The sequence below is a fragment of the Pipistrellus kuhlii genome, unplaced genomic scaffold (assembly GCF_014108245.1).
Source record: "Pipistrellus kuhlii isolate mPipKuh1 unplaced genomic scaffold, mPipKuh1.p scaffold_m20_p_17, whole genome shotgun sequence".
In the NCBI taxonomy this organism is placed as follows: domain Eukaryota; kingdom Metazoa; phylum Chordata; class Mammalia; order Chiroptera; family Vespertilionidae; genus Pipistrellus; species Pipistrellus kuhlii.
The window spans coordinates 8,849,385-8,865,207 of record NW_023425482.1 but is presented as its reverse complement, the minus strand read 5'-3'; the positions used below and the strand labels follow the sequence as shown (position 1 = coordinate 8,865,207).

The 15,823-nt window shown below is 44.5% G+C and overlaps 1 protein-coding gene across 1 annotated transcript in view; it reads left to right on the top strand.

Annotated features, from left to right (window-relative positions):
- The window catches only part of CDH13 (cadherin 13), a 1,012,190-nt gene that overhangs the window by 911,593 nt on the left and 84,774 nt on the right, over positions 1-15,823 (top strand). The window contains exons 9-10 of the mRNA XM_036440234.2: positions 8,119-8,301; positions 12,540-12,793. Coding sequence (XP_036296127.1) covers positions 8,119-8,301; positions 12,540-12,793 — 437 coding nt within the window. The remainder of the gene's footprint in view (positions 1-8,118; positions 8,302-12,539; positions 12,794-15,823) is intronic.

The following is a 15,823-nucleotide window of genomic DNA, read 5'->3' as shown; positions in this document are numbered from 1 at the left end:
CCGGGCATATGCCCTTGACCAGAATCAAACCCAGTATCCTTCAGTCCGTAGGCTGATGCCCTATCCACTAAGCCAAACCAGCTAGGGCAATAAAAAAAAAAAAAATAAAAAAAAAAAAATAAAAAAAAAAGGATATTTTTTAAAAAGATACCAGCTAAACTTTATTTAGAATGCTGCATATTTATTAAAATGTTATTTAAATACTAGAGGCCTGGTGCATGAAAATTTGTGCACTTGGGGATGGGGTCCCTCAGCCCAACCTGTGCCCTCTCCCAGTCCAGGACCCCTCAGAGGATGTCCACTTGCTGGTTAGGCCTGCTCCCCAGGGGAACAGGCCTTAGCTGGCAGTCAGACATCCCTATGGCATCCCAGGAGCCTTCAGGGGATGTCCAACTAACAGCTTAGACGCTAACTGTTAATCAGACATCCTTAGCACTGCCGTGGATGTGGGAGAGGCTCCTGCCAAGCCACGGTGCTGGCCAGCCATGAGCTAGCTTCTGCCTGAGCAGCGCTTCCCCTGTGGAAGTACACTGACCACCAGGGGGCAGCTCCTGTGTTAAGCCTCTCATAGTGACTGGCTGTTCCTGGTCGTTCCCAGTTGTTACACCATTAGGGTCAATTTGCACATTACCCTTTTACTATATAGGACTATAAATTTGTTTTGTATACTTTACATATATAATTATATTTTTATATTACTTTATATGTGTTTTATTGAATTTATTGGGGTAATGTTAGCTAATATAATTATATAGGTTTCAAGTGTATAATTCAATAATACATCATCTGTATATTGTATTGTGTGTTCACCACCCAAAATCAAGTCTCCTTCCATCACCATTTACTCCCCTTAATTCTCTTTTATTGCCCCTAATTCACCATCCCTCTTGAAATCACCTCATTTTGTATTTTTAAATATTTTATATTATACTAGAGGCCTGGTGCATGAAATTCCTGCCTGGGTAGCAATTAGAATCAACTCAGGCCTTCCTTCCCCCAGATGCCAGCTTCAGCCTCCCCCTGGTGGTCATTGCATGTCATAGTGAGTGGTTAAACTCCCAAGAGGACAATTTGCATATTATCCTTTTATTATGTAGGATTCCATGGAATCCTATATAATAAAGAGTTACTATGCAAATTGACTCTCATGCCCTAGCACAAGATGGCTGCCCCCATGTGGTCAAAGAGAGGTGCCACAAGATGGCCAGCAGGGGAGGATAGTTGTGGGCAATCAGGCCAGCAAGAGAGGGCAAGTTAGAGGCAACCAGATCAACAGGGGAGGGGACCAGGCCTGCAAGGGAGGACATTTGGGGGGACCAGGCTGGCAGGGGAGGGCAGTTGGAGGCAATTGGGCTGACAGGGGAGCAGTTAGGCATTGATCAGGCTGTCAGGGGAGTGGATAGGGGGTGACTAGGCTGGCAGGTAGAAGTGGTTAGGGGCAATCAGACAGGCAGGCAGGCAGGCAGGTGAACTGTTGATAGCCAACAGTCCCAGATTGTGAGAGGGATGTCTGACTGTCATCCCCCAAGGGGTCCCAGATTAGAGAGGGTCAGGCTGGGCTGAGGGATACCTCGCCCCCAGTGCATGAATTTTATGCACCAGACCTCTAGTATTATATATAAAGTGAACATAAACATTAAGTATAAGCAGAAAAAATTTTCTATGTTTTCTTCTAAAAGCTTTATTGCTTTGCCTTTCAGATTTTGTGTATGATGTAAGTTAGGGTTCAAGATTCGTTGTTTTTTCCACATGGATAGCCAGTTAACCCAGTACCACTTACTGAAATGACCATTAGCTGGAAACTAAATTGTGTCTAAATAGAAAAGCCTCCATAATTGGCCACAGGTGCAGCCTTGGATGTGTGACAGCAGAGAAATGGTAGAAAACAAATTATCTGGATATGTCATAGGTAATCAAAAGATATTAAAAAAAAAAAAAATAGGGTGGCTGGGAGGTAATGTGTCAGTCTAAAAAGCTGTAAGTCCCCAGGGGTAAGGAGTAGTGCCCCTCTCACTTACTGCTGTGTTTGTGTGCCTGTAACAGATACTTAATGAATACTTCTTAAAATTAGTTCTTGCATCTTCCTATCCTGGGATGAATCCTAATCATAGATAGAAGGAAATCAGGTGTCTAATATAGCTATTCCTTCTAAATGTGGATGCTGTAGGTTAACACCACATGCCTTGGCAATGAAGGGCCTGTTGTTAGAGTGAGACAAGAGTAAGTAAATAGGTGAGTACAGGTATACATGTGAGAAGAAAGAGCTTCTTCCACATCAATCCAGAGAAATAAGATACACATATATAACTATGCTAGAGGCCTGGTGCATGAAATTTGTGCACAGGGTAGGGGGGTTTCCTCAGCCAGGCCTGTACCCTCTTGCAACCTGGGACCCCTCTGGAGATGTCCAACTGCTAGTTTAGGCCCGATCCCACAGGACATCCCTCTCGCCAATCCAGGACTACTGGCTTCTAACTGCTCGCCTTCCTGCCTACCTACCTGATTGCCTCTAACCCCTCTGCCTGCCTGCCTGATAGTCCTAACCACCTCTGCTTCAGCCCCCACAGTGGCGGCTTCATCCAGAAGGACATCTGGAAGGTTGTTCGGCTATCTGGTCTAATTAGCATATTATGCTCTTATTATCATATATTATAAGGCAGATTAATGAGAAAAGAGAAATCACAGGAGTTTAAGCCATATTCTCCAAGTTATCTCTCAGAATTTCATATGATAAAGAATAAAATCCATCATCAGCCAAAAACGGTTTGGTTCAGTGGATTGAGTGTCGGCCTGCGGACTGAAAGGTCCCAGGTTCGATTCTGGTCAAGGGCATGTACCTTGATTGCAGGCACATCCCCAGTTGGGGGGGTGCAAAAGGCAGCTGATCGATGATTCTCTCTCATCGATGTTTCTAACTCTCTATCCCTGTCTTCCTCTTTGTAAAAAATCAATAAAAAATATATTTAAAAAATAAAAAAGAATAAAATCCATCATCATCATCACTAACAAATATGTATTTCTCACCCTATGCCAGACAATGTGCCAAGGGTCCTTGAAAGTACTGTATTATTGATATTAATTATAGTTTCTACCCAGTAGGCCATCAGCCAGAGATTAGATTTTTCTAAAAATCTATATCTTTTACATAAATATAGACTTGTAAAAATATTTGCAAGTTGAATTTCTGATTACCTCTCCCTCACCCTTTTATCATCACAAATAGGAGTTGGTATTTATTAAACTTTCTGGGAACTTGTTTTAATATTCCAAAGCCAGGCTCCAGATGACTACATCCCAGATTTTCAAGTTCAACATCAGTTCTCCACAAAACCTCAGAGTGGTCAGTTCATGAACCTGTACTCCCTTCATCAAGTATTCAAATTTGCATATGTCCAGTCCCTTCACACCATCCACTGTCACCTCTTCCCCACACGCAGATTTCTAGCCTGCTAATCATTATTCACATCTTCTAAGTTAACCTTAACCTACAAACCAGCTCTTTGCTCTATGAGGGAGAGCATTCATTCTTGATGTATAATAAAATGCAAGACCTTCCTTCCTCTAGTGATAGATGCTCTTTGTGGCAAGTTCAGGCAGGGTCTGGAGACAAAGCCATGTACAAGACAGATGAATACAGAGCCTCCAGCTGCCTCAAATCATAAATGTCCATCACAAACTCACTCCTCCTGTCAAAGAAAGAAGAATGAAATAACTCAGTTCTGAATTTAGAGGAGAGAGCTAATGAGCCTCAGGACGTCCCAAGCCAATTGCCCACACTGATTATGTAAAAATATGTTTTGCATCTGGTATTTGATTTGCCACACAGTTTAACAGAAAATAACTTTATCTATTTTTCCAATTAAAGGAAGTAATGTTACAATCAATATTTTCTCCTTCTCTGGTGTGGTAAATTAATGTCTGTCTATTGTTTTTAAATCACAAAGTGAGCATTACTATAGAAATATAAAATGGTACTATTTCATTTTAATCTATTTAATTTTCCATTCTGGAATTACATAATGGGGTTAAAACATTGAATAGAATTAATAGGATGAGTATTTAATTAAGCAATAATGAGTTTCTAAATGGATGCTCAAGGAAACTGGCTTTATAGTTTATGCAAGAATCAGATAATGGTCTTAACAAAGACTATAATAATTGTGTTGAATGTTTTCTATATTTAAAGATTTTTTTTTCTGAATTCTCTCAGGAGTAGATTTAAACATAATCGAGTTTCTTGATTAGACTCCACTTTATTTTGAGAGTAAATTCCAAATGCCTTTCCATGGCCCACAAGGCCCTGCGTAACCTGACTCTATCCTCCTCTGGAATCCAATAGCAAACAGTTCTCCCAGCCTTGCCTGCACTCCTGCCACAGCCACCCTCCCTGTTCCATAGATGCATCAAAATCCCTCTGCCACTGGCCTTTGTACCTGCTGTTCCAGATGCCAGGAATGCACTCTCCCCTTCACCTCACTGCCTCCTCCTCTTCTTTTAGTTCCCAGGGAGTTCTTCCTTAATGACCCCACCCAGTCTGGGTCAGGTACCACCCCTCTCACCATCTGTCCAAGGTACGGGCTCTCCAGGAACTATGTTATTTCATTCCTAGCACCTAACACATTTTTATAATTATACTTATATCATGTCTGTTTTTTATTAGTGTATCCCCAGAACATAATACTATATCATGCCTGGCATGCAAAATCTATCTCACCAAATGCTGGAAGATGGATAGATGGATGGATACATATATAGATGGATGATGGATGAAAGTTGGATAATTGATGGAGGGAGGATGAATGGATGGATGGATGGATGGATGGATGGACGGATGATGGATGGATGAATGGATGGATGAATGGATGGATGGATGAATGGATGGATAGATGGTGAGTGGGTAGGTGAATTGCAAGTAAATGTGTCTACATTTCTATATTACTACAACTAAGTGCATGTTAGGGCCACAATACATACTTTGAGAGAATTCCTAGAACAATACCACCTTCTCATTCCCACTTGGGATTTGTTTGCTCACACACACTAAAAAGGTATTCAGTGCCAGCCAGCTTTAGTAGGTTCAGTAGACATGAAATAAAAAGATTCTTGAGTGATGCTGTATAAACTTGTCTGTCTTAGACATGGCCTAAATGTTAATTTTACAGATTCATTCATCCATTCATCTATCCATCCATCATATTTTCATATGTCTAGCACTGTGCTATGAACTAGAAATCAGGACTGAATGAATTATTCACTGTACCATTATTTAAAAAAAATAATTTTTAGGGTCAAAGAAAATTTTAATTTTAGGGTTAAAGAACATTTTAATTGTTTTCTTACATAGGAAAAAAAATAAACTTTTTAAAGCCCATGAAAACATATTATGGTATGAGGGGCCAATGAAGGTAAAAATGTCTAAGGTCCACCAAAGTCATAATGCAGCCCTGGGAGGTGTTCTGGAGAACAAGAGAGATCAGTCCATTCCCAACCTTTCTAGAGCATTCAGGGAAGTGGCAGAATCAAGCATCCATCAATGAGTCATTCCTTCTTAGTGTCACTCCTGCATAGCTCCATCCCTTCACATTTCCTCTTAGCCCTCACCAATGATGCCAGGTTCCACTTCCTACTTTTAGGACCAGCCATTCATTCATTCATTCTTTCGTTCATTCAGAAAACAGCTACCGAGTCCCTTCTGTGTCCCTAGCATCTTGTGTGGGACTGGAGACAAAACCCTGTACAAGGCAAATGCACACAGAGCCTCCAGTTTCCTCAAATCATGATCTATTATTATAGTGTCTTCATCTAAGCAACATGACACTTGGCTGCTTTGACAAAGCAACGTCTCACCTAGGTATTGGATATAACAGCATTTCTACCTGACTAATGGTGTCCAGCATCCTCCAGTCTTAGCACTCACCATGCCAGTAATTGTCCCCTTGCTGTTCTAAGGTACAGGTGTCAGAAGAGGCACAAGGGGTTGGTAACTGAGGTCTGCTGTGATCAGGGGAGACAGCAAACTAGCTCTCTGGGTGTGGACCACAGCAGAGGTGAAGGAGTGGCGTAAGCAATGTGGGCATGAGTGGGCCTGAGTAACAGAACTTGTTAAAAGCAGAGATTGCTGAAATCCAGGAACCTTGGATCTGACCTTTGGGTAAGGTGACCAGACATCCCGCTTTTGGCGGGACAGTCCTGATTTTTACAATTTGTCCTGCCTTCCTTGGCATTTTAAAAAAGTCCAAAAGATTTAAAAGATTCTTTCTAAAAATTGGGACTTTTTAAAAAAGCCATGGGATGTCTAGTCACCTTACCTTTGGGTCACTCAACAGTTTTGGATAAACCACTTTCTTCCTTCCCTCTCTACCTATATCTTCATCTACACCCTGAAAGGAATAGATAGCACATGTGCCACCATGTCCCGCTCCTGAACACATGGCAGACAAGAATACAGCTTCCTTCCTGCTGTGCTCAGGTGCACTTAGGCCCCCTTAACATTGAGCTCAGATAGCCTCACCAACACACCAGCCTGGCTCTTTCATTGACAACTCGCCTTCCTTGAACTTGGACTCAGTCATGCTTTTCACCCTGAGCTTCGTATTATAATTATGCGAGCAGGCTAAGAAAGTACTAATCCCAGGCCTTACCAAGACCAACTGAATTGGAATAAGACCAGAGGACCAAGATTTTGGGAAGGGTTTTGTTTGCTTTTTCTAAACGTGATTTTAAAAGCCCTTGAAGAGATTCTAATGTGCAGACAGAGCTGAGGAGAACCACTGGTCTACATTTCCACCTTGGGAATTCTATGAGGAGGAGGGAAAGACACAAGATAGGACTTAGTTAAACAAAAATCAGAGGAATCGGACCAAAAGAATTGTCTCCTGGAGCTGCAGTTCATATTTTCATAGTCTAGTACTGTGCTATGTGCTAGCATCCTCCAGGTCCCTCCTCTGCTTTCCATCCTGCGTGCATGTTCCAAGCATTTTCCAGCTCCCCTTTCACAGAAGGGAAACAACTCACCCAGGTTTGCTGAGGTGTGATAGACAAATTAGTTCCCATCCACTCTCCGCCCCCCAAGGCATCAAGATTAAGGCTTATGATTAATGATTTGCAAGTCAATTAATCAGCCGCTGCTTTCGAAACCTCATTTCTCAAATTACTTCCTTTGTACACAAAAGCTTTTTGATGTCATCTGACTGTCTCTAGACTCGCTTTCCTACTAATTGAAATTCCAAGATATTTCTTCTTCTTGTCAGCTTATTGGTATTACTTGTTTGTAAAATATTTGCAAATGGATTACTGTTCACCTGTACTGTGTCAGAGGTAAGCGCCAAAACAATACTTTATGCTTCCAGCTAAAGGAATGTGCTAATGATAGCTTGTGAAATTCTCTATCTATAGGAAAGCCAATTTTTCATTTATTGATTTATTTCCACACACCTACTTGCAACAAGTATTTGAGATGTATTACATAAAAACACAGGTACAACAAGGCCTCAAACAAATTGATTTATGTGTTTCCTTAGAAGATAGTTCTTTAAAGTCACACTAGCTGGGTTCAAGGGGTGGGGAGGATAAAACTGGCTTTTTTTTCATTGGAGAATATGGTACAATCTAGCAGAGGCTCTTGAGCCAAACACAGGGGTTCAGTTCCTGTCTCTTCACTGATGAGCCATGGCACTCTGGTTATCTGGTCCACCTTGTAGTTTAGGTAGATGAGGCTGCAAGAATACAAGTAAGCCAAAATGTAGAAAGGCACAAACTCAACAGAAGTTTGTTTCTCATTCATCAACAGTTCAGGCAGGTGTTTCTAGATGCTAGGCTGCTCCCCTCCATGTGGTGACACAGGGACCCAAACCCCTTCCCTCTTGTGGCTCAACCCTCCTCCCCCTGGGTTCTTGTGACTGTCTATTCAGGTAGACAGGAGAAGGGAACAAAGAAGAGACACCACTGTTCTCCATCATAATCTTCCTGTGTCATTATTCATTATGAAATGAGATTTTATGGTAATGTACCCAATACCAGGCATATGGTTAAAGAGCTCTGTAAATGGTCTTTCCAATGTTGTGTGTATGTGTGTGTGTGTTTCAAAATAATGACATTTACCATCTGCTTTGTTTGCAGTTTCAAGCCACAGTTGAGGAAGGAGCAGTGGGAGTTATTGTCAACTTGACAGTTGAAGACAAGGATGACCCCACCACAGGCGCGTGGAGGGCTGCCTACACCATCATCAATGGAAACCCTGGCCAGAGCTTCGAAATCCACACCAACCCCCAGAACAACGAGGGGATGCTTTCCGTCGTCAAGGTAGGGGTGCTTCCAACTGCTCCTCCCTTTACACCTGCGCTCTGAGGCCCACGATGGACCTCATGGCCTCATTGCATGAGGAATGTCCAGGATAAGTCAGCCCTAGTCTCTTCCTCCTGGAATTAAAAAGAAAAAGGCTCATGACTTGAGGTTGAACTTATGTTCTCACCACCATAAAACCAACCTGTTTTACAGCTTCCAGAAAACTCAAACTTATGTGTAACCTTAAAAAAACCTGCACTTGATTTTTAAATCAGATTCTCCATGTGTTTAATAATGAATTATCAAAGATGTGCAAAAATAGAATAAGTGAAGATTTTTTAAAGATCTGTGCTCAAAATGGGAATCATTACATTTCTTTTTAATCTTCCTTAGCAGAGTCTCAGTTATTCCATTGAACACGAGATAATTACACCCATGGGCTAATTCTTGGTGTGAAACCTCCTGTGCGCATTGCTGCCCAGCGTGCTGACCCTCTGGTTGCAAGTGGAATGAGGATAAAATGTGATAATGAATGTCAAGCCCTAGGCCCCTGCCAGTGCTCTGGGAAACGCTGGTGGGAGGGTGGTGTTGGCAGAATGTGCTGGCAGCTCGGTGCCCTTAGAAAGGTTTTCATACACTTCTACTCTCTGGAAGCTTCTGCCAGACCAGGACACCCATTGGAACAGTTTCTTTTCTGGTAGGCGAAGCTATTTGCCTCACAAACAGGGAGTAATCATATTTACAGTAATTGTAGCCATGGACAGAGCAGAAACATTGCTACCTACCCCCTGTGTGCCCTTGGCCAGGACACCTGCTTATGGTTTCCGTGCCTCAGTTTCCTCAGCTGTAAAATGAAGGTGATAATACCACCCACCACTCAGGCTGTTGTGAGGAATTCGTGAGCTAATAGGTAAAAACATTTAGAACAGTGGTGGGCATTAGAGCCTGGGTACGTTCCCTTAGACTGCTGTAACAAAGACTACCAACTCGATGGCTGAAAAAAACATAAATTTATCCTTACGCTTTTGGGGGCCAAACTCCAAAATCAGTTTCAGATGGCTCAAGTTGCAGGGCTAATTCCTTCTGGGGGCTCTAAGGGAGGACCGATTCCCTTGTCTTTTCCATCTGCTGCAGCTGCCTGCATGCCTTGGCTCATGGCCCCTTCCTGTATCTTCCAAGCAAGCAGCACAGCATCTTCGCATCTCTGGCTGTCCTTCCTGCTTCCCTCTTTTAAGGCTCTTTGTGATGATACTGGGCTCACTGGGGTAACCCAGGATCACCTGTCAAGGTCCCTTTTGCCATCTAAGCACATACTCACAGGCTCGGGGAATCAGAATGGTAGACACGCTTGGTGGTCATTATTCAGCTGCTATGGAACCATATAAACAACTGCACCCACCAAGTTCCATGGTGCCCTTGGATGTAGAAGCCACTGAAAATAGAATCTTGGCGAGTTTCCAGCTTGTTCCAGACCCTGAGGGCTCTGGGCTCCTCCAAGCCTGCCCTTTCCACACCTCTTCCAAAATGAACCTCAGATGTTTACCGGGAAAGAGCAGCCTCCAGGGCCTCCCAGTTATTCTTCCCTAATAACACCGGCAATGGCAGAGTTGTTAGGAGATCCTGACACTGCCCCCAGCACCCGCCACTGCGGCTTCAAAGCTGTGAAAGTCATAAAATAACACGGTCACTTCGTCGTGGACAGAAAATGGCTGCCAAAGGCCCAGGCAACACATCTTCCCCATGCTGTGATGCAAGACAGGAAGCAAGGAAATAGCCAAGAGAGGAGAGAGGGGGGGGGGGGGGCGGGGGGGGGGAGAACACTAGCTCTCATGTGCCCCATCCTCTCATTAGGGAGGTGGATAAGGGAGAAGGGGTGTGGGCATGACCACGGGGTCGCCAGCCCCAGGTAGCTCTGCCCTGACCAGCAGCAGGCAGCGCCCTGAAGAGCGGGAAGAAGTCTCAGGACTGTGTGGTTTGCGGGGGAGTCCTCCTTCCCACAGGCCCAACTCCTGTGGGGCCTGGCAAATGAGCACTGGTTTCCGCTTTAAACCCTTCTGGTCAGAAACACCCACAGCTGCTTTGTAAACCTACTTCAAAATGTCAGCTACTTTTTCAGCCGAACATAATCCAGCTGCCTCTGAAGTCTGTTTTGTCTTTTGTCCTCAGAGGAGAAGGAAGCATCAGTAAGCAGTTTGATCCCCAAACCCGTCAGACTTAAAGTCTCGGTTGGATCACTTCCAAATCCTCCCTCTTCCAGACAACAAACCCCAGCTCCTTCAGCCTTCCCATGTGGGCCGGCTCTCCCAGCCTTTAAGTCCTCCAGGACAGTGCTGCACACCCGCTCCTGACACTTGATGAAACATTCATTGAATTGAATCTCTGTAACTTCATTGTGTTTTCAATTTCCTCCCATCCCTGACACAGACCCTGCAGCAGACACATGGTTTCAATAGGGTCAGAGGCCCAAGAAAACAAAGGGCTTCTTAACTCAGCACGCTCGACCCAGGGCGGCCTTAGAGGGGACTGGAGCGGAGACCCAGCATTTCACCAGCTCCGGGTGGGCAGGCCACGGGCATTGCACAGCGGGAACTATTGCCCCGCGTTATGCAAATGGCAGTGAGGAGGAGAGAGGTTTTGCTCTCCAAAAAGCCAGGCGGTCACTGCGTGGCTCAGCCTTTCTGCTCCCCTCTCTCGGTGCCATTGTTCACATCTGCTTAGGGAATGAGGGCCTGGGAACACCCATGAAAAGCCAGGCGGGAGGGCAGTGGCTGTCCAGCTGTTTCAATCCCACATTCTTCTTTCTCACCATCTTAACAGCGTGTTATTATGTCAGACTCTAGACCAGTCTCTGCGTGAAATGTCTGACATGTGTCATCCGCCCCAGTCTGTACAGCAGTGCTGTGCACTGGGACTTCCTGATGTGAGACAGACTCCGGGAGGTACTGTGTCTGTGGTCCCATAAGTCCTATAGTTACTAACATCAGGGCCCAGGACTTGACCCTGGGCCTCTTGTAGTCGAGAGTAAAGATGGCCTTCTCACCTAAGTCCATCACTTTGGCATAAGTGGCAGCCCAAGGAGGCAGAGGGCTGGTTTGCAGTCATATCACATGTAGAAGCACCAGCTGATAGGACCGGCGGTTTGTTGTCTCATGGCTTCTCACTGACCCTGAGCACAGGACAGGCCACCACTGTGTTGGACTGTCCATACATGGCTATGTGTCTTTTGTCACTGCCCCTGCCCAGTGTGTGTCCAGAGAGCCCCGAGCCATGGTGACAATTAAAAATGCCCCACATATTTTCATGCCCTCAGGTGGGAAAGGGTACAGAGGTTTAACCCCAGGTGTCTCAGCCTCTCAAATTCTTTTCCCTGCATGACACCCTGGGGGAGATGCACCCCTGTGCGAGGAGACCCTCTGTATTCGGTGCTAAAGAGACCCCAGCCCTTAGACCACGCGGGAGTGAGTGGGACACATTATAAATGGGACCTCCGTTTGCCTTTCCCATTGGATCTCCCTGGTGACAGACAGGGCTCCCATGAATCTCATGAAGCTTAGGTTTCGAGGTCCCCCATCCTCCTGAGCCCCCAGAGTGTCAGAGTTGCAGAGTTACAGGTTACAGGTGGGAAGCCTTTTAACATCAGCATTGCCAGTGAGTCTCCTAAAGCAGTGTTTTTCAACCTTTTTTGGGCAAAGGCACACTTGTTTCATGAAAAAAATCATGAGGCACACCACCATTAGAAAATGTTAAAAAATTTAACTCTGTGCCTATATTGACTATATATAAAGTAATTCTCTTGAATAGGAATCAAATAAACACAAAGAAAGTATTTTATAATTACTTTATTATGAAATATTAAGTAAACAAAATAGTGAAAAATTATAAAATTCTTGTCTTGTCTGCACCTACGGCACACCAGGCAACATCTCGCGGCACACTAGTGTGAAAAACGCTGTCCTAAAGGGATCTTAGCAGGGAGGCCCCAGATCTCAGAGGCTCACTACATGAGTCACGTGTTGTTATTTCTTTCTCAATCTAAAAAGAATATCATTGATACCTAACTTTGCATTTGTACATGTTCCATATTCTTGTTCTTAAAGAATTTAAGAACCTGGATCCATCCCTGAGCCTCCACCTTCCCTCGTGGGATGTCAGGGGGACTTTATGCAAAAGTGTCTGCCCTTTGTGGCCCAGGTGTGCAGATGCACACCCTCACGCACATGCACATGCACACACTCAGTCCCTCTCTCTCATTCCAGCCTCTGGACTATGAGATTTCGGCCTTTCACACCCTGCTGATCAAAGTGGAAAACGAGGACCCGCTGGTACCCGACGTGTCCTATGGCCCCAGCTCCACAACCACCGTCCACATTACCGTCCTGGATGTCAACGAGGGCCCGGTTTTCTACCCGGACCCCATGATGGTGACCAGGCAGGAGAACATCTCCATGGGCAGCGTGCTTCTGACAGTGAACGCCACGGACCCTGATTCCCTGCAGCATCAAACCATCAGGTGGGTGAGCGGCTCCGTAACCAGAGACCGGAGGCAGGCTTTCCTTCTCGGCTCGCTAGGCAGATTGTCAGGAGCAAACCACCATTAAATTAAGCTTGTTAATGGTGTGGGTGAGTGGGAGGTATGTGTCATAAGCGTTGGAGGCTGAAGGCACCAGGGGACAAGGTTTGCTAAGTGGGGACACTGCCCCCCACCTGATTCCCAGCAGCGAGCCAGCCCGGGAGGAGAGTGGCTTCAGGTCTGTGTTCCCAAATGACCAAAGGTGACTGCCAGCGCCAAGCACAGTCCCCGAAGGGAGAGAGAAAGGAGCCGCCATACATGGCCCCGTGAATCTCAGACACTTGACCTACTTTATTGTTACCACAATTTTAGGGGAAAGGCATTGGCTAACTCCATGTGCAGATGAGGGTCTTATGAATTCCGAGAGGTTCAGTAACTTGTTCAAAGCTGCCCAGCCTGGTAGCAGAGAAATCTGGATTAAAAAAAAAAAAACACAGGACAATCTGCAAAGTCTGTGTTCTCCTGGGTTCTATGGACTGAACTGTTAGAGGGTGAGGGGCAGGCACTGCCTGGTATTTAGAAATGGATTTGTCGGGTTGGGTTTTCGACTGATGGGTGGCCGGCAAAAAAAAAAAAAAAAAAAAATTTAAAAATAGAAGGTCTTCAAAACGTGCTTAGAAAGGAGGAATTTTCATAACGAGATTTAATTAAATGATCATTATCCACAATGCATCGAATGCGAGCGAAGACAAGATGCCTCATTGGCACATTGTTTCACAGTAAACAATCAGCCTGCAGGTCCAAGTGCACACTTATCTCTGAAAGCTATTAATCTTTCTCTTCCAAAATCTAATCTTCTCATCTGAGGGACAGATAATCAAGTATTAGACACACTTTTAATAAACATGTGTCTTATTTTCCTGATTCGAAACACCTGAGGGTGCGCCACGGTCTCCACATTAGCCCCTTCACCGTGGAGCAAGCTGGCAGACAGGCAGGGAAATTATTTTTCATTCCCAAAAGGGAATTTAGACATTTTTTTGTTTTAATTTATTGGGGTGACATCGGTTAATAAAATTATATAGGTTTCAAGTGTCAATTCTATAACACATCATCTCTCTATTGTATGGTGTGCTCCCCGTCCAAAGTGGTCTCCTTCATCACCCTTTATACCCCTTCACCCTCTTCTACCTCCCCCACGCCCTTGCCCTCTCGTAATCACCATCCTGTTGGTGTCTGTGAGGGGTTTTTTGTTTTTTGGTGTTTTTTTTTTTTTGCTTAATCCCTTCACCTTTTTCATCCAGTCTCCCAACCATCCCTCCCTTCTGATATCTGTCAGTCAGTTTTCTGTATTTATGAGTCTGTTTCTATTTTGTTTGTTTATTTACTTTGTTCATTCGATTTTATATATAAGTGAAATCATATGGTGTTTCTTTCTCTGACTGGCTTGTTTCACTTAACATAATGCTCTACAGGTCCATCCACAATATGGAAAAAGGTAAGATTTCCTTCTTTTTTACGGCTGAGTAGTATTCCATGTATTACATGTATTACAGCTTTTTTTTTTTTTTATCTATTCATCTACTAATGGGCACTTGGACTGCTTCCAAATCTTGGCTATTGTAAATAATGCTGCATATATTGTTTCAAGTTAGCGTTTTGGGGTTTCTTCATATATATTTCCAGAGGTGGAATGACTGGGTTATAAGGCAGTTCCATTTTTTTTTATTTTTTTGAGGAAATTCCATATTGCTTTCCACAGTAGCTGCACCAGTCTGCATTCCCGCCAACAGTGCACAAGGGTTCTGTTTTCTCCACATCTTCACCAGCACTTGTTTGTTGATTTATTGATAGTAGCCATTCTGGCCCTTGTGAGGTGACATCTCACCTGGGTTTTATTTTGCATTTCTCTGATGATTAGTGATAACAAGCATCTCTTCATATGCCTCTTGGCCATTTGTATGTCTTCTTTGGAGAAGTGTCTATTCAGATAGATCCTTTGCCCATTTTTTAATTGTATTGTTTGGGGGTTTTGGGTGTTGTATTGTATAAGTTCTTTATAAATTTTGGATATTTTGGACTTCAACAATAAGAGGTGGAAAAGAGAGATGATTTTAAATGGGGTTGACATTGCTAAACCTGGGGCTCTGCCATTGCTTCATAATTGGGATGAGAGTGTTAATGTAATGGGAAAGGACAGATACCTGTGCCTGGGACAAGAGGTCCCACTAAGGTGGGACAGACAGTGGGACAGGTGGGTCTGCCGGGGTTAAGACCAACTTTGGCTGACTTAGGCAAAGGGAGAACTTGGAAGATTCCATAGATAGTTTATAGAACTGAAGAATATGTTTAGAACCAGGCCCTTGATTACTTAGGGCAGTGGTCAGCAAACTGTGGCTCGTGAGCCAAATGCAGCTCTTTGGCTCTTCCACAAAATACCACGTGCAGGCACACACATGTAGTGCAATTGAAACTTCATGGCCCATGCGCAGAAGTTGATTTTTGGCTCTCAAAGGAAATTTCAATCATTGTACTGTTGATATTTGGCTCTGTTGACTAATGAGTTTGCCAACCAATGACCTAGGGCATTGTTGGGTCTCCAAGTAATGGGAAGTATGGGCTGACTGCCAGGATCTCACAAGAGAATGAATCACCTCCAACCAGTCTTCACCCAAGGTGAGCCTGCTTCGCCTGACCTGTAGTCATGGGCCTCCTGACTCAGGGCACCTTGGCAGTGAGCAGAGATGATGTTCCCAGATGTGGTTGCCCACCAGCAAGGGCAGCTGGTTGGGAAGGGGGAGAAAACTCTGTGTGGCAATGAAGTGTGGTGGTTGGAGCTCAGCAACAGGGCACGGAGAGTAGTCCCAGCAAGCTGAGTCAGCCTGGAGAGGGCCGGGTTACTGGCAGGAGCCAAGACATTGACGGACATCAAGGGCAGAATTGAGACTTGGAGAACAATGACTCAGTTACTGGAACTGGGGTTCAAGGCTTCCCCGTTCTACCCTGAGTAGAATGTCAGTGGCACCCGCT